Source organism: Henckelia pumila, chromosome 2 (assembly GCF_033568475.1).
Source record: "Henckelia pumila isolate YLH828 chromosome 2, ASM3356847v2, whole genome shotgun sequence".
In the NCBI taxonomy this organism is placed as follows: domain Eukaryota; kingdom Viridiplantae; phylum Streptophyta; class Magnoliopsida; order Lamiales; family Gesneriaceae; genus Henckelia; species Henckelia pumila.
Genome location: NC_133121.1, coordinates 135,850,557 through 135,877,919, shown reverse-complemented (window position 1 = coordinate 135,877,919; position 27,363 = coordinate 135,850,557). Strand labels below are relative to the sequence as shown.

The window sequence follows — 27,363 nt, the reverse complement described above, 5'->3', positions numbered from 1 at the left end:
CTATGATCTCAAACGACATCGTTTTGCTAAATATTGTGATTACATTTTGTGGTTTTTGTTCATCTCTCAGTTTGTGATTACATTAAATATAAAAACTATATCATGGATATTGATGGGATGGAAGTTCAATTTGTTAATTAATAAAATAAGCCCAAGTTTATGAGCCCAAAACACAAGAGTCCAAACCCACGAAGCACTCCTAAACATCTATAAATAGATGTGCCTCACTTATATCCAAGGTAGATTCTCAATTTTCTCTATAACTTGAGCTTTCTTATTTTTGGAAATTATCATTGTGCTCTTTGTTGACTTGAGCGTCGGAGTGCTACGCAGGGAACCGCCCGGCGCCTCTGACAATTGTTTGTGACGCAGGTAACGATCGAAGTTTCAGCTTACGCTACGCGTTCACCTTACGTTGCAAGGTTCACCTTACGCTACGTGTTTACCTTACGCTATAGGGTTCACTCTACGCTACGTGTTTACCTTACGCTACAGGGTTCACTCTACGCTACGTGTTTACCTTACATTGTGAGGTTCACCTTGCGCTACGTGAGTGCTCTACGTTGCAAGATTTCGACTACAAACCTTACGTACCAGTACTTGTATTTTTTGGCTACATCATATATGTAACCATAAAATAGATTGATCCAACTTATAATTGCAACGAAAAATAATTATTTGATATAAAAATAATGTTTTCGTGAATCAAATCGAATAAGAAATATATCTAACGGAGTTGATCCTTTTCTGTGAACTTACACGTGTGTGTTCACTAAATTATTAAAAAAAAATAAAAAATTAAACGTTCTCTATCAATTTAGAAAGAAAAGTACCAGAGTCGAAAATGGTGACACGCATTGATTGAATGTATATATGTTAACCTACAAACATGCCTCTGCTGCTCTGCATTTAATGCATAGACTTGAAAATTGTACTTGAATTTTCACTGATTTCTATGTATGAATCTCATAAAATTAATGGCTATGCATAAAGTGGCATGTATCAAAGTTCAAACCATCTTTCTTTGGATTCTTGGAGATACACGAAAGTGCTATGTTAAGAGGCAATGCCATGCACACAAATTCTAATTCTATCTCAAATTTTGGTTTGTGCAAGTGTGTGATTGTACAAGAAGAATCTGCTGGTAACTATTTCGCATTCCTTCCTGTTTCACCGAAATAATTAACTCAAGTTGATACACGAGTTCATTGCATATACTTTACAAATCGATTCATATGTTTTTTACTCAACCAGATATGTGATGGGATATTATGGCATTCACCCAAATACTCTACAGCTTAAGCATATACTGATAATGTCCCAACAACTGGTCACCATTCTAGATTAAGATGGAAAAACAGATAGTTTTGCTCCATATATCAACTTCCATCCGGGAATTGAACTCTAGGAGATCTAATCTCCCGTTGTTCCTCAGTAGCTCAGTGGTAGAGCGGTCGGCTGTTAACCGATTGGTCGTAGGTTCGAATCCTACTCCCGAACATTTGGCGATCTCAGATGTGTCGATATCAATGGTGACTCATTATTTCGATGAATCATTTCTTCGGACAGAAGATACCATCGACTAAAAATCATCGAAATCAAGAACAAAAAGAATCCACAGGCGGAGGATACCCCAAAGTTTTCTTTTAGTTCAAAACGATCAATATGTAGAATCAGAACAAGTGATTGCTGAGATTCGCGCAGGAACCTCCACTTTGAATTTTAAAGAGAAGGTTCGAAAACATACTCTCCATCATCTTTCTTTGGCTGAGCGGCATGTATTTCCACGGTGCTCGTTTTTCCAATTATGAAGCCTGGCTAAGTGATCCAACTCACATTGGGCCAAGTGCTACAATAAAGTCAGTAGTGTCACCTATCCAATTCCAATGTGGACTCAGCATCCTAAGGATAAGGGCAAGAAAAACACTTAAGTTCAAAGGAAAAAACCACGATCCCAACGTCGTTCTTGGAAGGTACTGATAGGGAATCAGATGCACGTCGTTTCGCATAAATAGAAAAGCAGTGACAATAGGAAATCCTCAAGAATCCGAAGTAAAGAGGCATAAGTGATCAATCAACTGTCAAGAGCACATTCAGATCACAAAATTTTGGCTCATTTTCTTGTATTCAAGAGCCAATTATACCTATCATAGAAACAAGTGTAGAATATGTACTAAAACCATATTTCAATTTTAATAATCATTCTATTGCTAGATATGGTGAAATAATTTAAATCAAGGGAGCTTAATACAGATTTCAGTATCTGAATCATGCTATGGATATGTGTTTTTATGTTCCAACAGCATAATATCGTGCTGTCTAGCTTTCTGAATTCCACTATATCTCTACTACCACTCGAAAAAGCAGTAATCCAGGCAAATGGAACGACCATATCCTATAACAAAAATATACATTTCAATTCATGAATTCATATATAACAGACAAGCATATAAACCAGCACAATACACTCAAACACATGGTTTGGAAGCAACAGACTACAACACGAGCTTACTTGCTTTGGTCTCATCTTCTTCCACCGCCACTTCCTTGAAACAACACACCAATATGAGCCTCAAGATCCTCCGGGCTATACCTAATATGCCTATCTCCATTCTTCCCAAAATCAACTACGGCCTGCAATCTTCCTATAAAATTCCGATATGCGGGGATTAAACTCCCACGAATCGAAGCCCTCAACTCCTCCCCCAAATACTCATCCACGATGACCCACGTCGACTGAGCATTGCATATCTCCTCAAAGTATGTGTTGAATACCTTCAGCTTATCTCTTAAACTCTTGGGTGCTACAGGTGACAGAGAGTTGCTATCAATCTTAAGAACAGCCAAAACTTTGCTCCATGTACCTCTTTGATAATTCACATGATATTGCTTTATTTTTGCCTCATGTTTCCTTATCCAGTCATCTCCCAAGAGTGTCCCCAAGTCATTATCTTTCACCTTCAGCACGATATACCTGCTATTGTTCATCAAAAATACAGAACTCAATGTGTTGTCCCGGTAAATCTTGGACTTAGCCTCTAGGTTACTCTCCAAAAACTCCATAATCCATTCCATTCGAACAGCTAGACTCGAAGACGAGGGCAAAGCCCTATTGTCCCCTTTCCTGTAATCAAAATTGCCACCCTGAGGTCCAACACTTTCCTCGAAAATCTGTTCTAAAGTCCGCCGGGATCGGCATGCTGCACGGAGATAATTCATCACGTATCGAGTCATCGGATGTACTCCGCCACCAGGAACAGCAGCCTTTGCCGGGTCCCGACGGATCAAATTCTCCAACTCCATAAACACACCTCTGATAGCTTCCCCTAGCCTTTTCCAGATAGTGATGGCTTCATTTCTTAAAGGTATACCGTACTGATCGGAAAAAATTAACTCAAATTCAGGCATCAAGTCCCTTACAGCTTCATAAACATCCAGCACCTTGAACAACCTCTCAGGTGCCCGACTCCCTATAGCCACTGCATCCGCAAAATTCAGGAGCTGAATCGTAGAACCTCTGCACACCTCCATGAATGAAAGGTCTGCAGCGGAGGAAAGCCCCAAGAAAATGCGATCACACAGGCGCCGCTCGCTAGGAAAAAGAATCCGGAGAGCAACGTTAATGGCTTTGACCCATTTCTCAATTTCGTCTTCCAGCTGCGGCCACTGCATTTTCTGAACCTCGTCGATGCTCAGTTTGTGCAGACCCAGTCTAGAAAAGCTCTCCTCCAAGAACTCCCTCCGGGAGGTGCTGTACACGTGGGAGCATTCCTTCACGTACCCCGCCGCCACCATCCTCTTGGCGATGTCATGCAAGTCTCCTATAGTACCAGACGGCAGCGCGTCGATGATTATGTCGAAGTCCGTGACCGGATGCGCCACGGGAATGAAACCATCGTCGTCTTCCAAAGAAACATCATCTTCATCGTCGGAGTAATCTTGCTGATGAGCTGACTCCCCGCGAACCAAGTCGTACGAGACGGCGCCGCGTTCGGCGAGGGTTCTGAACTCATCCTCCAAGCGAAACATGGATTGCTGGAGTAGATCCTCGGCGCGATCGAGGTAAGAGGAGATGTTCTTGTCATCGGCCAAAGGAGTCCAATCACGGATGCAGGCAATTAACTGGTCGACAGAATCAAGAAAAGCGGAAGCATCAGCAGAGTTGGACCAAATGGGTCTGTCGGAGGAGATACAAGTGGAGATCTGCCGGTCGAGAGAGTTGAGGATTCGTTCCACATCGTCGTCGGAGAGCTTCTCCGTAAGCTTCTCACGCAATCTTCCATCGAAGTTGGAAAATATCTTGATTATATCGTCAGTCATGGTCTCCGTACGGCCAAGAGACTTGGCAATCTGGCGAGCTATAGCTATGAGCTTCTCCTCGCCGTTATCCGCCATGGATGAAGCTTCGTTACCACTTTTGCTTGGTCTCAGCAATTGCTTGCTTTTGTGCGATAAAGAAAAAGAAGGGGTGAAGTGGGGCCCATGAAGAAACGCGGTTTCTGGGACTGACTGATTTTATGGGTAAAAAAGGACGGCCATTAAAGCCAAAGTCGAAGGAGATGATGATGATGATTCATATGTATGGAAATAAAGCATCTTGGAAGTTGAGCGCTTTCACTTCAAATTTGCTTCTACTTTTTTTTTTTTTTTGAACTATAATTCAACCTTTTTCTTAGATAACAGGTTTTTGAGTGAAATTGAGGTTTATTTTATTTTATTTTATTGCAATTAAGATATTTTTGCTCTATATTTATTGGCATTATTTTGGAACTTTCGTTCAACAAATCGAAGACATTTGTCTGAGTTACTATGCAACACAAATTTAAATGATTAAAATATAAAATGTATATATATCGGTTTTTTTTTTTACCGTCAGTTTTTGCAGGTTTTGTCCAAGAAAAGAAATAACTAATTATTTCTCAAAAAAGAAATAACTACGTAATTTGTCAAAAAAGTGTTCGGTGATTATAAAATATGAGGTGAAGCTCTGAAGTAGTTGTTAGAGAAAAAAAGAAATTACAAAAGAAATAGTAAAAGAATAGGGTAGAAATATTTTTGGACATTCAAGAAGTAATACCAAAATCGATTGTTACTTTGAGGTGCAAATTCTTCATGGAATGGTATGGATACATACAACCCGCATATTACTTCACAAAAGCTCTTGTGAGATCAATAAGACAAATGGTTACTTCGATCCTATTTCATGGAGTAGGTAGAACTTTTTTATTGGTTCAAATCATGGGGTCCCACATCAATCATGTGGAGCTCACATAATTTGACCAATCATGTGCTTCAACTTATCACATGGGTAAAACCCATGGGATATGATCAAATCTATTATCTAACTCACGAAAAAATATACTTTTCAACGATAAAAGTATTAATTTACACTTTATACATCATTCATAACTTTATACATCATTCATAACATGGATATAGGAATGCTCCACTGTTGTTTTTTTTTCTTTTTTTATCTTCTATTATTTATCATTATTATCCCGAAACATAACAAGAAAATTTTCGAACCTATTCATGGGATATTACCCCATGCGTGGTGTTGAGTATTGTGATTGGCCTAAATTATGTGGACCCCACATATTTTATGTGGGTCCCACATGATTGGACCAATCATGTGCTTTTTACCTAACAAGATAAAGTAAAGCACCAAGTACATGCATCGGTTTTGTACATGCCGCCCGCTGGGTAGTGCCCGCATGGCGACGTGTAACCCATGATTGATCAAAATTAATGAGTTTCACGTGGGGCTCACTGATTTTGACCAATCATGATCCGTCACGCTACCCCCAGAACACTACCCTGGGGGTAGCATCGAACTAACCGTATGTATCATAGCAACAAAAACACCACATGACATTCCTTCACAGATGTTCGTTTCCTGCATAAGTAGCACAGAGTGTATCTGCCGATATGATATTGGTAAACAGAAGCTGAGGAATGGCTAAAAGTTAACTCAATATGGACGCCAAATTCATATATTCGTTACACACAACAGCTGTGATTCATCTTTTCTATAAGAAAAAAATGATCTTACTCTCCAAAAATAAAAAAAACGAGGAAAAATGATCTTACAGCAACACTAGAAGATCTGTAACAACCTGTAAACACGCTGTTGCAACTAAAGAAGAAAGATTTTGTGGTGTAGAGGCGAGAATTTATAAAGGACTACAATCTAAAACTTAAACCTGAGAAAAAAACCAAGGTAAAAGTTCAAACTCGCATAATATACATTTCTTCGTTACGTCCTCTCTTTAGAGTACATGCTCGTCTGATCTGCCACTTTAGCCCACTCGTTCGCAATTTTTTCTGTGTATGCTACCTGTTTGATCACAACGAAAGGCTGTGTGCATAAGGGATAGGTAAAGTTATATCAAAATGTGAAGCATACATGATACTTGTGCAAACTGCATTCCACAAGCTAGCACACACCAATAACAAATGAAACTGTTCCAACACATTCACAAGAAGCAATCTTACAACATGTGTTGTTCTCCATAAATATAAATGAAGCCCTGCTTTAAATTTTTAACTAATTCTATCGTCACTTATACCTTTTGCATATGCAGCATCCCATTTAAATAAGAAGACGATTTATCGGCTCCAAATTAGGATATGAGGAAGAAAAGTAGATGTGTTCTCTTCTTTTTCCCCCAATAAATCAAAATTATTGAAACTGGACTTTGGGAATCTTACTTTTGTCGCAGATACTTCCACAAATCATAGAATCCATCCAGATGTTGGATCACCTAGATTTAGAGCACTCAGGTACTCATTCATTGATCGTTTAAAATGAATAGATTTTAACCATTAGATTCAGTTCCACGAGGACGTGGCTTTGGCAGATGCGGTGATAGAATCTATTTGATTTGTGAAGTCTATGGAAATCAATGTGTTATTTTCACATCAAAGAATCACAGAGCACAGAGCACGAGAAAACCAAACACAATGGAGCGATGATCCATTTTTCTCGAGGTGAGATATTAACTGCTAATTGATGTGTGGACAACCAAGAAAGAGGGTAATCTGGTAGCATGATTGCCATGCCTGCTTAAGACCACTAAAGCAACAGAATTGTCTGAAATTAATTTTCAGACAGCATTTGGAAGATCATGGAGACAATATGGTCCATACCAGCAGCTATGAAGATTACGGGAGACCTCACCCAAATTATACTCCATTTTTCACGTTTACATAGTTTTAAGTTAAAAAAAGGTATATAAGCCCTTTAGTTTGTGGAGCAGAATCCTGCACCAATACAGCACGACACTATACTGTTAATTATTCCCTGGGGTATGCCTACAAAGGAGTTTCCTATTCTTTCAGAGTTGGGTTACAAAAAGTTTGGGTTGAAGTGTACATAATATCAATAATCTGTGTCTCTGGTGGATTCATTGTCTTTGCCAATTGGAGAAGGATCTATTTTTGACAAAACCAATTCAAGTATTGCATTTTTCCTTATGTGATAGCAACTTCTGTCACATTTCATTATTTTGTGAAGATTCATAATAAGTAGCGAAAAGAATATAAAGGGAAAGGAAATGCTCCACCAGGCATACAAGATGTAAAAGTGTTTTATATGCCCAGCATGCACCTAATTGACCCTCTCATTTGCCACATAGAATGTGACAATGCAAGATCAATCCTACCTAACTACATTGACATACGCCATTTAATTGTCACTAAGACAGATCTCATCACAACCTATTAGGTATGAATCAAATTTCAAATTCACAATACCAAGCTCCGGGTCAAATCTCAAGCCATTAGAATTCAAGCTTTCTTGCCAAGCATCTGCCCAGCATCAGTAATTACTTTCCAGGAAGTATAAGTACCTGGGTAGTGACAAATCCTGTTAGCATTTTAATGAAGTCAGCCTGTCTTTCTTCGTCAAGCCTTTGGATCTCGCTCCTATTATTTTCCTGTAACCACCCAATCTTTAAGCATAAAAGGAAAGACAAGCAAGAAGAGTGTGCTGATAAAACGCTCAGAAATAAGAGAGAGAAGTTTGTTTCATACATCAGATTCTTCCCAGTTACCAAATGTGGCAATCATTATAATAATAATCTCAGTATTTATATAAAGCGATTAAAGTTTTGAATCTCTAAGGCAACAAACAAGCACAGTCGTAACTCGTAAACAATATATTTTTCACTATAATTCCTATCATACCCATTTAGCGAGAAGCTATAATTAGGCACCACAAAAAAAAAAAACATAACTTAAGCAAAAAGAATTAGCTGGGAATGTAACAATAATTAAGAAAATAGCAAGGAAAATATAAATTTTATCTTCCTCTTTGATTGAATCCCATATATATCAAATAACATCAGATAACTTTCTACTTCTATGCACCGGGGGTGGGAGGAGCACCTTTGTATGTTTGGAAAGTTAGACAAATGGGGTAGAGAAAAGCCATCGAAGTTAAGAACCTCGTAATTTTTATGTTTTGGGAATGATGAAAAAAGACCCACAGTCTCACACAATCAAGTGAGCTAGGTAAGGAAATGTTCCTAACAGTTAGCAAAATATTTAGGGTCCATTTGGATAAAGTACTTATAAAACGTTTTTATAAAAATGTTTTTTTACAAAATTTCTATAAAAATATTTTAAAAATTGTTTTAAGAATAAAAATGTATTTGGACAACTATTCTATAAAACTTTTCATCGTTAATAAATATGTTTTGATTTTCATCATTGCCTTCGATTCTAAAAAATCAAAAAAGTATCAATGATTTTTTAAAAATTAAACTTGGAAAACAATTTTTTTTAAAAAAATAATTATAAACTTCTTATAAAATCTTGTCAAAACACGTGCTTTAAGTTTTTTCACTTGTAAAACGTTAAAAATATTTTTAAAATAATTGTCCAAACGAAACTTTAAAATTGGTGAAATTGCAAACTCCTACATGGATTCCTTTCTTAAAGGCAAAGGACTTGACAATTAATTTTTCAAAACAAACTCTGTGCACACTCTCCCCAAGTCTACATGAGTTAATTGACTTCGATTAGACCCGACCCACCCAAGGAGAAAATACCAAGTCCCTAGAAATATTAATCAGGTATTTGGCTTGGATATGATACAGGTCCAATTATGGGAATTCAACTCAATATATATTTGTCAATCTCCTGGCAAAAGGAAGAGAAAGCAAAACTGCAATTCATTAGGTAAGCAAGTGCATGGCTAGAAACTATTTGGTACCTCTTCAACTAAAATCAAATATAAAAACCACACAGGAAATTAAAGATCTGGATGCATATGAAAAGGACTGCCCAGTGCATATTTTTTCTATAGCTAGTTCATAATCATGCTTTTAGATCCACACAGGTGGACACATGGTTACAGGACAGATACTTGTGAAGCACCCTAATCTAACTTTACACACTTTTATGAACCAAATGGGATTACAGGAAATAAAAACTAGTATGGAATTTGTTTAAACAAACTTAAATCTCCAAGGAAAATCATTGGGGAAAAAACAACTTAAGGTTACAGCCATCCTCTAAGCTGTGGAAACTTTTACAAAAGTTCGAGTGGAAAGGATCCAAACTCGTTGCCTGCAAAGGAAAATGTTATACAGCAATAGCAACATGCTACATCATTTACTAATAAATGTTAGCCCCAACTCAAAATAATCAAACAAAGGAGACGTTGATACAAGTGATCAATATGTAGATCGACGACGTGTAACCACAAGAATCCCATAAGTTGATACAAAGGAGACGTTCCCGCGTGATCATTACAAAAAAATCGATTTCATGTAGTAAAAGCAAAAGGCTACTCAAAGTGCGCCATGAGTTGACTAAGACTCTAAATGATGGCAAAAAGCCCAATGCGTGTGGATATTTAAAATAATCCAAAGATGGACACCTCATTCTAATATTTCTGGATAAAAAAGCCTACCAAATTAGCAAGAAATTGTATCTACTCGTAATCTAGTTCACAGTTTTCCAAGCCACGCTTTAAGAATTTGTACCTTAATCCGTTCATATTCTCTGATAGCACAACTTTTAGCATCATCTGTGACTTTAATGGCATGATTTAGCTCTTGTAATTTACGGATCCTTGATTTGTCAGATCCAAATAATTTAGATGCCGCAGTTTCTAGTTTTTCTGTTCTAGAACGCAAGGAATGCAATTCAGACACAAGCGTTTGCAATGTCAATAGTGCGCTAGAACGGTCAGAGAATGCATTGCGCACAGCAAACATCAAGCCCATGTATTCTTGCAATGTTTCCTGCAATAATTACAGAGAAAGGGGTAAATGTCGTAAAATAGATACAAAAGGAAAATTATATGTCTCTCTGTGTTAACCCATGAAAAATTGGTTGCACATTTAATTCAACATTTAAAATTTTTGATCGACCAATTCATTTTTGTTTGTTTTACTCTCTTAAGTGGAAGTACACAAGTGTAAACACGTCCAACAATAAATTATGGTAAGAAGACAAGGATCCAGCCAAGGAATAAATAACCAAATAATTAATAAAGCAGCAACAAAAAGTGAGTGAGATAATTAGGATGTTATTTGGCAAAAAATTCCATTCAATCGGCCAGAACAAGATCTAGAACAATCACTCCCAGATCTCACATTCAAGATTAGTAGATTACACACTCAATAAATTAATCCCAACGAGGCAAAAGCTTTTGACAAAGCTTACCCAAAACAAGAATTCAGCACTCACCAAATGTTTCACGATCTGTGAATTAAGTTCGCGGTACAATCTGCTAGATTTGACGGCAGTAGTGGCAACATTTTTTACGTCAGCAGCCCTTGTTCTTTGAGTATTCAGTTCAGCATGTTCGCTCTCAAATTTAGTTAGTTTGATCAAAGATAGCCCTAATTCTCCCATTGTATCGCCTATATCTTGCTGGGCTTTGACCAGTGATTCAGCCTACCAAATCATAGAATAGAAACATTCATCACAGATACATATCGTGGACAAATGAATACAAACAGCAGTCCATGCAGACACATATAGTGAATTTAGCATAACATTATCAACTAAAAAATGCAGATATGTAATATTCACATTTTACATCCAAAAAAATAGTGATTGAAAAAAATTAAAATTCCAACTGACTTGTTTCGATGCGTTTGAAAGTTGCTGCTCAAGTTCCAGTAACTTCTCTTTCTTCTCCAAGAACTCCTCGTCATCCTCCTCCAAAGGAGACCTCGAATTACCCCAATCATTGGCAACAGATTGTTTCAACTCCTTGAAAAACCTTAGCAAATCCTTCCCGTTTTTAGCAGGCTGCACCACCTCCTCAGGTTCGATCACACTCGTAGACTCCCCAAGCAGCTGCTTGGGCAGCCTCACTGCCCCATCTAGCATTCTGGACGCCAAATCGATGCTTGTGGGCAGTGGCATTTTACCCTGTACTGTCAGAAAAACCCTCAACTCGTCGCTCTTTCTAACAACGGGATGTTTCGCCAGCCGCTTTAAGTATTTCTCCAATTCCACTCTCCTCTGCTCCACAAAATCCTGTTTTTGCATCACCTGACTTTCCACTACACTTTTATCAGGCCGAGGTGGAATAAAAAGCCCTCGGTGACCCTCGCTCAACCGATCCGACAGCGTCACCACGTCTTTAAACCTCCTCCGCACGCTAAAATCCGAACCTCGGTAATCTAAGATATCCGTCCTGGTGGTGATTAAATAGGTGACATAAGTATTGCCACCGGGAACAATCGAACTGGAAGATTCGACCTCCTTTTGCGGACTCGAAACCGTGATCTTCAGATACTCCGGGCTGGAAGATTGAGATCTAGGAGAAACCGTCGATTCCTCCTCGAGCGTGCCATTGCCATTGGATTCCGAGAAAACGTCGCGAAAGGGGCTGGATATGACGTCAGCGTATGAAGGAGATTCAAGTGGTGAACCCCGAGGGTTCAGGAGCAGGGGATCGGAAACGTAGGCGGTGGTGGCAGTGGAAGGCGGCGGAAGAAGGGGGTGTTCGACGGCGGGGGAGGAGGATGAGAGGGTGGACATTGCGCTGTGGTAGTTGGAGTAGGATTTGGAGCTGGAAACGTCGTCGTTGGAGGGATAGATGTCTTCCATGTTGTGTTTCAGTATTCCTTCTTCTCCATTCCCGCGACGGAGATGGCGGTTCAGGTTATTCCTGCCACTGCTCAAATCCCAGTCTGCGCGTATTAATACGTGTGTATATTGTATGTATAGGTTTTTTTTAAGGTATTTTATTTATACTTATTTTTTGAAACAATGTATAGGTTTAAAGTTCTTTAATTAAATTAAATAAAAAAACAACCGATGTATAACTATATATATTTATATTTATAAAAATAAAATGTATTTTTAGAATATATATACATCTATACAATCTATACAATATAATAATGTATGAATCTATTAGAATAACCACCTTGGTTATTAAAATAACCAACTTGATCAAATTAATGAATGGACAAAAATGTAATTATTACTTATAAATATCATCTTTCAATTATATATTTTTTAATTTTAAAATATAAAAAAAATGTTTATTATTTTTAAATATAATATAAACTATTTATGCATGCGAATTTTCGCGTGCGTAGATTACTAATAAATATATTACTCCATCCGTCTCAAATACATAGTCCTGCTCTTTTTTCACACAGATTAAGAAAATATTATTGAAAAGTAAATTTTATACAAAGTTCATATTTTATCCCTATTTAATGTATTAGAAATGATTGCAATAAATGATTGCACAATTTTCAATATGTAGTTAATAGGGGTATATTAGTAAATGAGTATAAAAAAATATTACTAAATATGGTATATGACTATGTATTTGAGACAAAAAAAAGCGTGGACTATATAATTGAGACGGATGGAGTATATGTTGTCAAGCAATAATCATGCATCTATACAATATAATAATACATGAATCTTTTATAATGGTTACCTTGCTCAAATTAATGGATAAACAAAAATGTCATTACTACTTATAAATACTATCTTTCAATTGTATTTTTAATTTTAAAATATAAAAATTGTTTATTATTTTTAGATATAATGTAAAATATAAACTATTTATGAACAACAAAATTGTTTGTTTTTCAGATTTTTTTATGTGGCTTTTTCAAAAACTCTTGTGGAAGTCAACGAGAGAAGCAACTTGTACTAGTCTACTATTTGTTTTGAGATATTAAGCTTGCCTTTATTTAATGAGATGAGATTATATGTGATAAATTATATTATGATTATTAAAATGATTTTGAAAGATGTGAAATAATGATGGATAAACAATAACATATTTACTTTGAGTTATTAATTTTGGGATTGAAACAATGATTGATGAACGAATTACAGTTTTATCATCCACTTATATAATCTTATGTTTAATTTTGTATTCATATATAATTTGAATTTGATCGTTTTTTTTAATATCGTAAATCATTATTGATTCATAATTGAGTTATTTTCACGTATCAAAATTATTGGGTATAAAAATATGTATTGTTTTAAATAGTTAAAACGAATAAATTGAGTTATAAAAAATAGAGAGAAAGAAAGAGAGAAATTGAGAAGAAAACAAAGGAACTAAAGAAGAGTATATTAGGATTTATGTAGATTTTTTTTCAAAAATATTCTTAAGGATATGTTATACCTCATGTAATTAAGAATGAGATATATCATGAAATAAGGATTAAATGACGGGGAAAGAATTGATTTTTTGAAAGTAAATAATGGATGAGATCGAATTAACAAGCTCATTCTATGATTATCAATCCACATATCCTAATTGTTAGGTTGAATCTGGTGAAATATTAATGAGAACAATAAATTTTATGTTTGGTTTATTTTTCAAAAAATTATTTATATAGACAATCAATATATATCTGTTTTTATTTGGTAAAATAAAATGATTTTATATTATAGGTGATAGGTGATAGACACTGCAATACTAAATGACTCTTAATATGTGTGTATATTATGTATGTATCGGTTTATTTACTTAAATAGTATAAATAATATTTTTTAAAAAAGAAAAACACCCGATGTGTATATTATATGTATAAAATAAAATAATTGTTTAAAAATATAAATATATTGTATTTGATGGGTACAACACGTCATAATTATTTTAGTATAATCTTAATTAAATACATAAATAAACAAAACTAAGTAATCCAATCGATAAAATGTAGCCCTCACAAGGGCTAAATAATACAATATATATTGGGATGTTCATGAATTTATTATAAAATATAATTGTTATGTCTTGTGTTTTTCAATTTTTGTACGAAACTCTTATAAAATTTTAATAATAATAATAACATAAATATTAATGGATATTAAGTTTTCATATGTAATACGAGATTTAATTTTTGTCTTCATTTTCTTTTTTGCGCTGCTTCGTTCTTTCTATGTTTTGATTCTTGCGTCGCGTTTCACTTTTTTAGTTTTTGATTTTTAATTTTTTTTTATAAAAAGATAGTAACAACCTAGGATGATTTATTGCCGTCTAGGCAGCTTGGAGATTAGGCGCGCGATACCTAGATGCATATTCTAGTAAAAAAGCGAGGCGATGAACAAGAATCTACAGCCTAAGTGGTGCTTAGAACATTATTTTTTAACTGAATCATGTATCAATTAAACATTTTCAATAGTTCGCATATAAATTCGACCTTTTATTAATAATGGGTAGACCAAAATAAATTTTAAGATACAACAATTAACGAAGATTGAAAAGAGCACGTGCTGCGTAGTATGTACGTTCGCAGTGAAGCTGAGCAGTTGCAAGTAAATTCCCCAGAAGTTATTTTCATGTCCAAAATTGCCCTTCTCTGCAAAACCCCTAACACTCAACTCCGTCCAAACTACTATCCGCCGCTGCAAACCCTCCGCCGCCATAGCCTGTTAGGATCACCGTCGCCTCCAATCCGTTGAAATCCTTAACCTCCCACCGTGATTCATAAATGGCGTCCAAATTCGGATTAGCTGGGGGTATTCCCGAGCGAAGGGTCCGACCCATTTGGGACGCCATTGATTCTCGCCAATTCAAGAATGCTCTCAAGCAGTCCGCTTCGCTGCTTTCAAAGTACCCCAACTCCCCATACGCACTCGTGAGTCTGCCTATGTTTGTTGTGTCCTTTCTGCTTTGTGTGAATTCAACAAAATCTCAGTTTTTCGTTGCATACCGTGCAGGCTTTGAAGGCTTTGATATTGGAAAGGATGGGAAAGAATGAGGAAGCACTATCTGTTTGTTTAAATGCCAAAGAGATTTTATTAAAAAGTGACTCCAGTAACGTAATTGACGATCTCACTCTTAGCACTCTGCAGATTGTTTTCCAGCGGCTTGATCACTGTTCGTAACATTCTAATTTACCTATTCCTTAAATGTTTACTGACTCTTCCAGCTTTGATGAATATGGTGTTTGATTTTGTGTGAAATGGCAGTGGATATGGCCACTAGTTGTTACGAGTTCGCTTGTAGCAAATATCCCAACAATTTGGAGTTGATGATGGGCTTATTTAACTGTTATGTGCGCGAATATTCATTCGTGAAGCAGCAACAGGTTGATAGATGTTTCTTTGCAGCCTCTATTCTTTATTTGAAACGTCAGAGTCATATGTGAATTCTTGTATGCTGTGTAAATTTAATCTTTTTATTGTTGTCGTAGATAGCTATCAAAATGTACAAGATTGCTGGTGAAGAAAGGTTTTTAATGTGGGCAGTTTGCAGCATTCAGTTGCAGGTTTGGCTCCTTCTGGTCTGTCTGTACGTTCCATGTCTTTTTTTAAATGATCTTTTAGTTCTTAGTACTCGAGGTAGGGTTTTAATTAAGGCTAACAAGCATTAAGGTTGTTTGGAATCTATTAATCCTTCAATTCATAAAAAATTTGAAGGACTTTATGTTACAAGCACAATTTGTACTGCACCTTGTTAAATGTTTTTTACTCACTACATTTTTCTTCTGGAAAAAAAATTGTTTTTTTTATCGAAAAGAATTACAGAAAAAGGTGAACTCGCTTGTCTCCTGCACACGTCATGGAATCGAATCTTCATTTGACGCTATTATTTTTGTAGATTGTCCATACTTAGCGTGGATGTCCGCACTTACTTCAATAGTTTTAACCACTGTTATTATTGCAAGAAAAATTGTAAATCTATCACATGATTATATTTGTCATCTCAAGTCGATATGACTCTATGTACGTCTAGAGTTATTCCTTTTTTATCAAATTTTTTTTGGATGAACTTGACCAAAAAAAAGTCGAGGGAACATCTGTTTATTATTCTCCGAGGAACCATTTTGTCCAAGGGTTTTAAAATATGGAATCTCTAAATGCTTAAAAAAATGAAATGAAATTTGAAAGACAAAAGGCTTAATATAGTTTATGTTTCTGAACATTGGCAATGTTTTGGTGATGCATTCTTCACAGCTTTCTATGCATGTTACAGTTAATGATACGATGCATACTCCCTGGAGTTATTTCTTTAGTGTTTTGATAAATTCCTGACGATGTATGGTAAATGGTTCTTGTTGTGCAGCCAGTCTAGTGGTTTTATGATATTGGTCCAATCGGAAAATATTCTATGGAATGCGATAACTGGTTATCAGTGAAGCGTTTCAGGACATTTAACTGTTTTATGCATAAAAACATAGTAAACATCGTATTGAGATAGTGAATAACAAACCTGTAGTTCGTGATAGATAAATAAAGATAGGCTGCCTGTTATTCTTGAGTGTCTGTTCGACCTGGTTAACCTGTTGATCATGTGAGCCAAATCAATTACCAGTTCTGTAATGTGAAGGATACATTCTGGGCCATTTGTGATTTCTATATCACATGAATGCTCATTCCTTGATATAACTTTGCTGTTTTCACTGGTTAAAGGTTTGCTGCAGCGATGGTGGGGAGAAGCTTTTTCTCTTGGCTGAAGGTTTACTCAAGAAACATATAGCTTCCCACAGCTTACACGAGCCAGAAGGTTCTTCTTCTTTTTGGCTGTTCATTGTAGTTTATTTTGAAGGAAATGCATACCTATGTGTTGGGGATTGTTTTGGTCTCTGAAACAGCTATTTATGCTGCAGCTCTTAGTGTTTATATAACCCTGTTAGAGCAACAATCCAAGTATGGAAATGCATTGGAGATTCTTTCTGGGCCATTAGGATCTCTTATGGTGATTGAAGTTGATAAACTTCGTTTACAGGTACTATCAAAACTTTTTCTCCTACAATGTATGTCAATGGCTGCTCTGTTTTGATTTCACAACTTTCAATAGAGTCAACAGAAACTGTTTATTTTCGTGCTGTTAAGAAGCTCGTGATCTGAAAGATATGTGATAACTTGTAAATGAATTTTGTTTGGCAAATAGATAAGAAGTCAGGATAAATCAAAGTTTTACTTAATTCACTCGTATTGAAATTTTGAGTTTTGACTTGAATTATTTGTGCTCAGACTAATTGACATTAGATTTTATTCGTTCATGCTTCGAAACAGTTTCTTTATTTTAATCTTGTTCGCTGTAACTCTAAGTTGACAGGGAAAGCTTCTCACCAAGGCAAGAGATTACGCTCCAGCAGCTGAGTGTTTCCAGAAAGTCTTAGAACTATGGTATGCCTCATAAGCTGTCAATTTCATGAGCCATATACCTAACTCGTTCCTGTTTACTTGTTAACATATTATCTAGTTTATCTTAAGCAGCCTATTCCCCAGCTATTTTATGCTTGATTGCCTCCTTTGTTTTGATATTTTATCGAGAATTAAAACATCAGACTTTGTATTACGAGGTGCTGCAAGTGTGGCATCTACAGTTTGCTGACGGTGCCACTACACAACCTGCAGTTTTTTTTATCACCCTCTCTTCTCTCTCAACTTAAACATCTAGATACCACCATAAGATAATAGAGTGGTACTATGTATATTTTTTAAATTAGAATGTTACTTAGGCTTAACTTCTTTTTTGCATAAAAAGGATAATAAACATCCTAGGATGAAGTTAAAGCACAATTTGATGATGACTACTTAGCTTTTTTCTTTCGTGCAATAAAGAAATGATTCTCCCTTATATTCACAAAAGCACTTGAGACTATTATATTCGACTTCTGAAAATATATATATATATTTTTGCTTGTAGCCCTGATGACTGGGAATGTTTCCGGCAATACCTTGGCTGTCTACTGGAGGATGAAAGTATGTTAACCAACACTACTGATCCTAATCTATTCATCCCTGACGAGTGCAACGATATTCAGTTGGAAGCAGAAGTTGTAAGCTCTTGTAGTTCCTGGTAGAAAAGTATTCACAAGACCACTTCATCCTGAATTTGACAATGTCTTTTTTTTTTTTGCATACAGTTTGATTTGCGTATGTCAAGTGCAGTGAACTCTGTTCAGAAATTAATGGTGGTAGGCAACAATAATTCTTTAAGATGTCCATACTTGGCAAATCTTGAAATTGAAAGACGAAAGCTTCTGTGTGGAAAAGGCAACACTGATAAAATGGTTGAGGATCTGATTCAATATTTTAACAGGTATTTTGTTACTTTGACTGGATCTATCATATACCTTTTGCACATAGGGCTTTATGTTGACACCTTCAATTCTTCTGCTTGCTGACCTTGTTTTCACATTCCTCTCAACTTCTTTCTTTGTTCATATGTTCTCATATCAATCACCACGTAAAGATCATGACTAGTATTGATCTGAGTTTTTTCTTCCTTACTGGCTCAACGTGGAGCTCTAATTTGCTATTATTGCCTGAATGCTCACTGCTGTGAAATCAGATTACAGTTGATTTGGTATTACTCCGGGCACTCAGTTAAATTTTATTCCTACCATTAGCTGAAGTATTAAACATTATATAATTAATTATGACATCCAGCATCAGTTTCTTCCATGTCAATGAATTGATAGTTCATCCTATCCGCCTCATGCATTAAAGCTCTTTCCCATTCTTTGGCTTAGTAATTGCTGCTTTATGATCATATTGTTGAGCATTGGAATCTTTGCGCACAGATTCGGCCACTTGGGTTGTTTCACTTCAGACATTGAGCTGTTTCTTCAAGTTCTTGATGATAAGAAGAAGAGTGTACTTTTGAAGACATTAGAGAAGGAATTGGAGTTCAGCGGCAGTGTTCCAACTAAAGCACTTGGCCAGTCCATAAGTGTCCTTAAAATTCAGAACTTCATTGGCAACATGTTCACTCTGCCAGTTAATGGTATGCCTTGAGACAGTTCAATCTTATGAATGAATATTGATTAGTGTGGAATTTTCTACTGAATAATTTTTATCATTATTTGGATTTAATCTCCACGAGTTTTGTTTGGTGTAGCAAAAGACGTAATGGGCTTGTTTGGTTTTGTATTGGGGAAATATTTGGGAAAAATATTTTGAGAAAATAAATTGTATGTTGGTTTTGTTTTAGCAAAATAGATTTATTCATGTAAATTGGAAATTATCGGATAAATTAATTTACAATTTTAGACTATTATATTTTGCGTTAGAATATAACATAATAATAAATATTTTTCGGAAAATATGAAACTGTAGTTAAAAGTTATGATTATATTTGGAGATTAAATGGGGGGAAATGAGTTTTGGGGAAAGAAAATAATAACAAATTATAATGTTTTGTTTTTATTCTGGGAGATGGAACCAGAAAACAAAAACAACAGCAAAGAGAATCTTTTTACTGTGTTTTTGTTGAGCCATTCTTGATAGTTCATTGATCTGAATATTATGTGGTTCTTTTTACTGTGTTTTTGTTGAGCCATTCTTGATAGTTCATTGATCTGAATATTATGTGGTTCTTGTTCTTCATTCTTTAGTCATCAAGTTTTTACGAATTTTCATGTAATGAAGTGTTAACCCTTCTTATGTCGTGTTTAACACTTTAATAAGCACTTCAGCTTCTTCTTTTGTTATAATTATAGAAGTTGAGGACCTAGCTGTACGCATGACACAGATGTTCTGTCAGAACCTTCCGCTATCAAAGGAGCTTGATGCGCAGGACAGTATGTACGGTGAAGAGCTTTTGTCAATGGCATGCGATGTTTTGGTTCAGGTATTAGTTTATGTTACTCCACAAATATACTTCTGTTCTTTTAATTTACGTGCTCCATGTTTATAGTTTATGAAAATAAGACTTGTTGAACTCTTGAACTATCAAATTTGGGTTTATTATGCATTTTTTATTATTACTTGAAAATTTGTATCTTTACTTTATCAAATCTTGATAAAGCACATTCACTTGCTTGACTCATGAGTCTACCAAATTTCGAGTGATGAAGTGACGAGTTTACGGTTCACGAGTCTACTGAAACACTTGGCACGTAGCTAATGAAGTCAATATCTTGACGTCCTTATTTTTATCCCTTCACCTTCTATTATTGCTGCACACTGATATAGAACAGCATGAAAGCCCTTAAATTGGACATGGCGTTGGAACTCTCAAACCTGGACATGACATGCAAGTTCTAGCGAATTAGTGAAGGTCATGCCTGAAACACAAATTTTCCGCAGAAAGTTAATGCATAGTGACTAGAGTGTATTCTTGGTTCTTAGTTTGGAAATATAGAAAAACACGTTGACAATTTTTGGTATGTATCACTTGTGATCCCTGACAGATACTGTGTGCTTTAACTCTATTCGATTTCCGTAATGATCTTTCGTTACAATTGTTTTGACTACCTGGTTTTGTCTTTCATTTTCTTTTCACCTAGAAGTTTTCATGGTTTTGTCTTGGAATTCAAGTATAGGGCAAGATGCTAGTAAAGTTACCTTCACTACAATCCATGTAATTCATTTTCTGAAATTATTCTTTTATTTAAGATTTATGTCTCCCCGATCCAGATTGATTATTTTGGGACTTCTGATTTTATTTCCACATTTCCCTGTAAAACTTTTTTTTTTTTGGGTTAACCCTGTCATATCTTGTAAGAATATCCATTAATGGGTTTGGAAACATGTGCCTATTATACTGGTCTTGTGCATTCTCTTACTTGAATACACTGTTAGTTTCTTTTAAAAAAAGAGAAAGTATCTCCATATCCTAGTTTTATTCATAATTTTTTTTTGGTTTCATTTTTTGTTTAAGGCTTCTTATTTCATTTCCATTTCACATTTTCTTAGACTGATTGAAAATTAAAATTTTATACAAACATTTTCCAGTAGTAATCTTTTAAGTTGTGGCTTAGCTTTTCTGGCGTACAAGGGATCTTGGCTATTTGCTGGAGTCTATCATGATTTCGGAGTTTGGTTTGACTATCCGGAGGTTAGAAATTGATTTTGGTGATGTTTAATTCTTTATTTATCATTCTTTCATGGCCAAATTACAGAAATGAAAATTATCTAGCTTCTTCGAAAAAGCTTGTGGGTGGTAAAGATGCTGAAAGGAATAATTATTTTAAAAAGAATTTGGCAACAATTTTTTTATTAGCTTTTGATTTGATGTGTTATGGTATTGGGATTTTATGTGCTGGATTTGTTGAATCAACCATATAAGTTGTCTGGCTACTTTAAGTGTAATCAGTCACCAGCAACATGACAAATTTTAGGGTGAGCAGTACGTATCAAAGTTGTTATGCTACTACTAATCAAATTTTACACAGTGGAAGTAGGACAGTTTAGATGAAGTAGTGGATCCTATTTCTCACACTTGGCTTTATTTATGGGCTGTTACCCGTAACTGGGTGCCTATTTTTTATCAGCTTATGATTCTGAAAGGATCCTTTTTTGTTCATTTTAATAGATTTCGAAACCATTTTACCTTAAATCAATTGTTTTGTTTTGTACTTTGTAGACTTGCCTAATTTTTTGCACCGACTACTGCTTTACTTAGCTCTTGCTGCAGACTTTGCAGGTTGACTTTTATCATTTAACTAACGTTTTTATCATGTTCCGCAGATATGTATGGCAGTACAAGCTTTTGTTGGTCCATTTATATTCTTATTGGAATTCACTTCCATTAGCTTATGAACGGTAGACTCATCACTTCATCACATTTCTTACCATTTAGGGATGTTTTTTAGTTTTGCATCTATTTTATTAGTTTGAATTTCTGGGGCAAGAATTCACCATCTGAAATCCGCAATTCAGCTTTCTTTTTCCTCTCTTGGCATACTTCTGAGTTTCATTTTTCTTTGTAGCTATAAATCCTTGGATGTGAAGAATATTTTGCTGGAGACAATATCGCACCACATTTTACCCCAGATGCTAGCATCTCCTATGTGGGCTGATTTAAATGATCTCTTAAGGGAGTATCTAAAGTTCATGGACGACCACTTTCGAGAATCTGCAGATCTCACTTTTCTTGCATATCGCCATAGAAACTACTCAAAAGTACGAGTCTCTTACTATTAATTTGCATAAAGTGCTAACATAAAATTCTCTCATGATTCAATAGATCGAGAATCTAATGTCACCTATTGACTGTTTGATATGTAAGAATAAATACATCAGGTTGTATTTCTTTTTGGTCTATTACAAAGACAGCTTCCTATTTTATTCAAACTTAAAAGTGGTTTGATTGGAGTTTGAGCATGTTTATTTAGATGTGCTGTGTGCAAACTTGATATAATTTTCTTTTTACTGTTTTAGGTAATTAAATTTGGAATACAAACCACAAAGTAGTCCTGAATGAAGCTTTGTAAATTAGTCTACGAAGTAACCATGTGAATATATTTTACTTGATTTCTGTATCATTTGAACTAAGTATGCTTTAAGCTGGAGTTCAAGCTTCTTCATCTAAATGTGCGTGAAAAGTCATTTCTTTCTCAATGTCTTAGGTGATCGAATTTGTCCAATTTAAAGAAAGATTGCAATGTTCAAATCAGTATTTAATGGCGAAGATTGAAGCACCCATTTTACAGCTAAAGCAGAACTCAAATAACATTGATGAAGCAGAGGTAACCATGTTATGCATTTGTGATTTTCTAGCAGTTGCTAGATTTAATTTTGCATGCTTGAACATGGATCTTTACACACTGTCGTTAAACAATATATGTAGTGGGAAATCAATCTTTGGTCTATGTAGACGGGTAATCTAGTTTTGCCCACATTGCATCTTTTCGAAAAATTATTATTTGCTAAGTTGTATTTTTTTGAATACTTATTATTTTCAGTCCATCTTGGAGAGCTCGAAATTTGGAACTCATTTTCTTGAGCTCTCAAATGAGATCAGAAGAAAAGCTTTGACTTTTAATGAAGATTTGAAGTTGCGACCTTGGTGGACACCTACATATGATAAAAATTACCTCTTGGGTCAGTATTATTTCCTCCTTGGCTCCTTGTGATTGCATCATCACTAGAACTTTATTAGCTTTTCTCCTCTCCTTGTGATTTCAATTTCATTAGAACTTGATTAGCAAACTTAATTGTAGAATATGATGTGACCATTGTCCAAGGGTAATCGTAATATCTGTTACTTCCCCAATCCGTTTTAGCATGGGGTGTCGCCATCTCATTAGAGAGCTCTGTTGGTACTTGATTGTTAATTTCAATGGTTACATTATATACTGACTGCTTCTCCATATCTCCAGGAGCCTTTGAAGGAGCGTCTTATTGTCCTAGAGCAAACATGGTAAGAAATTCTACCGTCAAATTAATATATTAAATATATATTGTACATGATGAATGTCTAGATACTAGAAGTAAAGAATCTATACTATTACGAGAAACATCGATAAATGAACATGGAATTATTTATGCTTGGGCAGGCATTCATAGTGGGTCAATATTTCTCTATTTAGGGGTTGACCAAGGCTTATCTTATTTTTGTTGCTAGTAATATGCTTTCTGTTAAGAACTTGAATCCTCCTCGTTTTCTGATGTGATGAAATCCATATTTGCCCTTTCTAGTTCATACCAATGCCCACACACCTATCATCTTATTTTTATGAGTTAAAGTGCGAAAGATAGTAGTATTTCTATTTCCTTTTTTTAGTAGACTAAAATAACTCGGTAAAACTTTAGGGAAAAAGATTTAGGAGACATGAATTTAATAGGATAATTGATCATAGAGAGTCCCTTTTATTTCTAGTGAGTGAGAAATAACCATTAAAATTTCATTAAGGAATGTGATCAAGGGAAAGTCTTATGGTTTATTTTCATCAGAATTTAAAACCGTTTTCCTTCTTTTTTCACGAGAAAAGGAAATTCAATTAAACTTTAATTTGATATGGTAGTACAGTAAAATTGGAACTTTTTCCATTATAGACAACTTACGATGCTATTATAAGTCTAATAGCATTAGTTCTAAGATAACATGTAATTTAATAAATAATGTGTTGATAATGATTCAAAAAAAAAAAAGAATGTGTTGATAAACTGGAAACGATGCCAGTATTTGACGATTGTTCCTTTTTAGGAATAAAACTTGTTCTGTTAAATTGTAGAATAAAAAAGTAACATGTCAGTTTTGTAATCATGTTATGGTTATCTTTGTGACTTTGAACAACTGGAGAATGTTTCTGCTCTTTGTGATAGAAAATCTGGTTAAAGTTGTTAAAAAAGTGTTTGATGCTGTAACCTAATAAATTTGTGATTATTTTGATTCTGAAAAACTCAATAAACAATAATCTGGTCAATTCATATTTTTGAAATTAGAAAATATACGAACTAAATTTATTTCATAATTAAATTTTTATTGATATTTTGAACCAAAGGTTTACTATATTGGCTTAATTTAAACAGTTATCTGAAATTTTCATTAAACTAATGAATTTCCTAATTAAAATCAAATTAGCCATTTAGTTTGACTGATTTGAGATTATCATTTCTACCACTTTTATTTACTCTAATGCTTATGATACTTAAGTGCAGCTGTCAGTCATCGAACGGATTTTTCTTTTTCCTTGTGCCTTTCTTTCTTTTCCACGATATCTTTATGTGTCTGTTATTTTTCTTTCTTTCTTTTTCCCCCCTATCTGCTTCAATATCTATACAGGTTCACTGAAATTACTCCGCTCTATTCTCAGTATAATCAAATCAAACAGACAGAAGCAAACACGCTAAAGTTGATAGAAAAGAGGTCTATTCTTCCACGGATGGTCTATTTATCAATACACTCTGCTTCAGCTTCAGTCAGGAAAAATATTGGAGCAAATGGATCTGTTGTTGATCCCAAACTTTCGGTGGAACTAAAAATTTTACTTGAGCGCCATGCGAAGATATTAGAATTTCCCTTCATGAACGCAGTTGAACTTGTTTTGGGGGTTTCTGGTGGCCAGAAATTCTTCGAGGTATGTTCATTTCGATCTAGTAATTTTCATAAATTGTAGCCATTCTTGAACAACTTTGCGTCATATCTGTGTTTTACAATTTACAAGGCTTCATAGTCGAGTGTGTAGGAAGAGACCAGTTCCGTGGTTAGTTGGGGATTTGGCTCTTCATTATGATTTTTCCTTATATCTGGACTCGGGGAAATAAAAACCAACACAACGGACGGAATTAAAATGGATATCTTTAGAAGCCAACTAGGCTTATTGTTGTTGATGTGAAAACTGCTGGAGTACTATTTATGGCTGAGATCGAGCTGAGATTTCTGCTATTAGTTGGTATTAAGAAGGATTGTTGTGAGTTTTCACAAAGTCTTTGAGATGGCCTTTTACTTTTTTCTTAGCAAACAATATTTTATTTTTAAATCCCACTGGAAGTTAGCACAAATATTTTATGTATATATTTTTAGAAGTTAGAAGCGTTTTATTACTAGTCAAAAATATATTTGCTTAAAACGGGCAGGGTTACATGTGTGCTCTTGTGCAGGAACCAAGTTCTGACATCATTGAGTGGATGAATTTCTGCATTTTTTTGAATGCTTGGAATTTGGATTCTCATGAAATCATGCTTTCGGATGGAAGCGACCCTGGCTCTGGTACTTGGCATATTGTGAATTCTTTGCTGAGAAAGTCCATAATAGAGAAGATTACATCTGCAGGGCCAGTAGTCTCTTCTCCTGGAGCCACCCTTCCTTTTCTTGTCCAGCTTATAACAGAGCCCTTATCTTGGCATGGCTTAATTATCCAATCTTGTGTTCGGTCACTTGTTCCTTCAGGGAAAAAGAAAAAGAAAGGTGGATCTACAGAACAATCAAATTCACAGATTTCTTATGCACTACAGAATTCAATTCAGTCCCTCTGTGATACAGTACAAATAGTTGTGAAATGGTTAAAAGAACAACTTGACAAACCAGAAGATGAAAATTTCGAAGCCATATTTTCCACAATTCGGAACAAAAACAATAATGGACCTGGCAAAGTATTCCAAGTGCTGGAGTCTTCTCTCTCACTGATGAAGGATGCCGATCTAGGGGATAGAATCCTCGAGTCACTAAATTCTTGGAATTCGGTTGATATTCCAAGAAAGATCATTTCTGGGCAACATCGTTTTCTGACAGAGTTCCTCAGAATTTGTGAATTGAAAATAAAATCATTACAGGAACTTAGTATGAATTTGTAGCTCAAATTTCATCTTGATTATTGAGAGCTGACATATGTCGCCTGCAGCCACCATTTTAAAGAAGTTCTGCCTTTTTGTAGTTCATTTTCCTCTTAGGTTTTATTTAAATTCATCAATACATGGGAATGACATAAGAGATGTTTTGACATCCATCACGATTTGCCAACGTTGTAACATAAAAGAATAATGTAACTTTTCTTTGATTGTTATGTTGTAAATTGTTAGAAAATCGATCAATCGGCATTATTTGGTTTCATCCCAATGTTTTTTTGATATGTTGAGTTGCAGTTGTGTCTTCTTCAGAGGAATGTCTATTGTGTGTATCAGTGAAAATGCCAACTAAATGCTATGGAATCCACAAAATGCTCTGTAAATGGAATAGCAAGCTTGTTACTTGGCCTCGATCTGGGCCATTCCTCGAATGGAATGAGGCGCTGGTTGGTGTTATGATTCAATTTTTCTCTTTAACCCCAAAAAAAAATTAAAAATAAAGTTATTATTAATTTATCTTCAAAAAAAAAATGTTATTATTAATTTAATTAATATCTGCCCCATGATTCGCCACTACTAAACCTCAAAGTCGGAATCCCTTTAACTCTTTTTTAAAACGAGCATGGATAAATTGGTTACGGTAGATTACTTAATACACATTTCCTTCTAGGACACCTGTGTATGGTTCCATAATTCCATTATCGATTCTGACGATATTACCCACGTGTTGCGTACAACAGATTATCTTTCTTTAGGGGTCCGTCCATGTTAACATATGGATCCAAGTCTACATGCTATATCCAAGGAGTCATTTTTTATGAACATCTCGCATGCAGGAAAGATGGGCAATTGAATATCCTATTGAGCATTACTATCCCATGTTTTCAAAATCGGATCGGACTGATCGGTTCGACCGGGAATCGATCACTAGTCGGGTCC

General features: G+C 35.3%; 3 protein-coding genes across 7 annotated transcripts; 1 reads left to right on the top strand and 2 right to left on the bottom strand.

Moving 5' to 3' along the window:
- Nucleotides 1–1,206: 1,206 nt before the first annotated feature.
- On the bottom strand, nucleotides 1,207–4,635 carry LOC140880752 (exocyst complex component EXO70B1). 4 transcript variants are annotated; one of them, XM_073285471.1, is made up of 2 exons: nucleotides 2,503–4,635; nucleotides 1,207–1,383 (listed from the first exon to the last, which is right to left on the bottom strand). In XM_073285471.1, exon 1 carries the CDS (start codon nucleotides 4,393–4,395, stop codon nucleotides 2,524–2,526), a length of 1,872 nt encoding a protein of 623 aa, XP_073141572.1. In that variant the 5' UTR covers nucleotides 4,396–4,635; the 3' UTR covers nucleotides 1,207–1,383; nucleotides 2,503–2,523. The 4 variants fall into 4 exon arrangements, with proteins under 4 accessions (XP_073141572.1, XP_073141571.1, XP_073141574.1 ...); XM_073285470.1 differs by lacking the exon at nucleotides 1,207–1,383 and adding an exon at nucleotides 1,397–1,902 and having other exon boundaries at nucleotides 2,513–4,635; XM_073285473.1 differs by lacking the exon at nucleotides 1,207–1,383 and adding an exon at nucleotides 1,397–1,849 and having other exon boundaries at nucleotides 2,513–4,635.
- A 1,323-nt stretch (nucleotides 4,636–5,958) lies between these two features.
- Nucleotides 5,959–12,188, bottom strand: LOC140881259 (sorting nexin 2B-like). Its single transcript, XM_073286426.1, has 5 exons — nucleotides 11,101–12,188; nucleotides 10,702–10,911; nucleotides 9,993–10,253; nucleotides 7,851–7,937; nucleotides 5,959–6,337 (listed from the first exon to the last, which is right to left on the bottom strand). The coding sequence occupies exons 1-5, from the start codon at nucleotides 12,076–12,078 to the stop codon at nucleotides 6,257–6,259; spliced, it is 1,617 nt and encodes a 538-aa protein (XP_073142527.1). The 5' UTR covers nucleotides 12,079–12,188; the 3' UTR covers nucleotides 5,959–6,256.
- Nucleotides 12,189–14,768: 2,580 nt separating this feature from the next.
- Nucleotides 14,769–26,670, top strand: LOC140882274 (N-terminal acetyltransferase B complex auxiliary subunit NAA25). 2 transcript variants are annotated; one of them, XM_073288183.1, is made up of 19 exons: nucleotides 14,769–15,092; nucleotides 15,175–15,334; nucleotides 15,427–15,545; nucleotides 15,651–15,725; nucleotides 16,870–16,963; nucleotides 17,067–17,185; nucleotides 17,519–17,589; nucleotides 18,113–18,245; nucleotides 18,333–18,508; nucleotides 18,993–19,195; nucleotides 19,911–20,041; nucleotides 21,174–21,250; nucleotides 21,883–21,957; nucleotides 22,125–22,317; nucleotides 22,764–22,883; nucleotides 23,100–23,238; nucleotides 23,517–23,557; nucleotides 24,954–25,217; nucleotides 25,741–26,670. In XM_073288183.1, exons 1-19 carry the CDS (start codon nucleotides 14,946–14,948, stop codon nucleotides 26,431–26,433), a joined length of 3,030 nt encoding a protein of 1,009 aa, XP_073144284.1. In that variant the 5' UTR covers nucleotides 14,769–14,945; the 3' UTR covers nucleotides 26,434–26,670. The 2 variants fall into 2 exon arrangements, with proteins under 2 accessions (XP_073144284.1, XP_073144285.1); XM_073288184.1 differs by lacking the exon at nucleotides 14,769–15,092 and having other exon boundaries at nucleotides 15,320–15,334; nucleotides 15,655–15,725.
- Nucleotides 26,671–27,363: the final 693 nt, after the last annotated feature.

Coding starts and splice junctions, on each gene's coding strand:
- LOC140881259 (XM_073286426.1), bottom strand. CDS start 12,078: ATGGAAGACATCTATCCCTCCAACGACGACGTTTCCAGCTCCAAATCC. Junction 10,912..11,100: donor TTTCAAACGCATCGAAACAA/GTCAGTTGGAAT, acceptor ATGATTTGGTAG/GCTGAATCACTGGTCAAAGC. Junction 6,338..7,850: donor CAGGATTTGTCACTACCCAG/GTACTTATACTT, acceptor GTGATCAAACAG/GTAGCATACACAGAAAAAAT.
- LOC140882274 (XM_073288183.1), top strand. CDS start 14,946: ATGGCGTCCAAATTCGGATTAGCTGGGGGTATTCCCGAGCGAAGGGTC. Junction 20,042..21,173: donor CATGCGATGTTTTGGTTCAG/GTATTAGTTTAT, acceptor GTTGTGGCTTAG/CTTTTCTGGCGTACAAGGGA. Junction 23,558..24,953: donor ATTGTCCTAGAGCAAACATG/GTAAGAAATTCT, acceptor CTCTATTCTCAG/TATAATCAAATCAAACAGAC.
- LOC140880752 (XM_073285471.1), bottom strand. CDS start 4,395: ATGGCGGATAACGGCGAGGAGAAGCTCATAGCTATAGCTCGCCAGATT.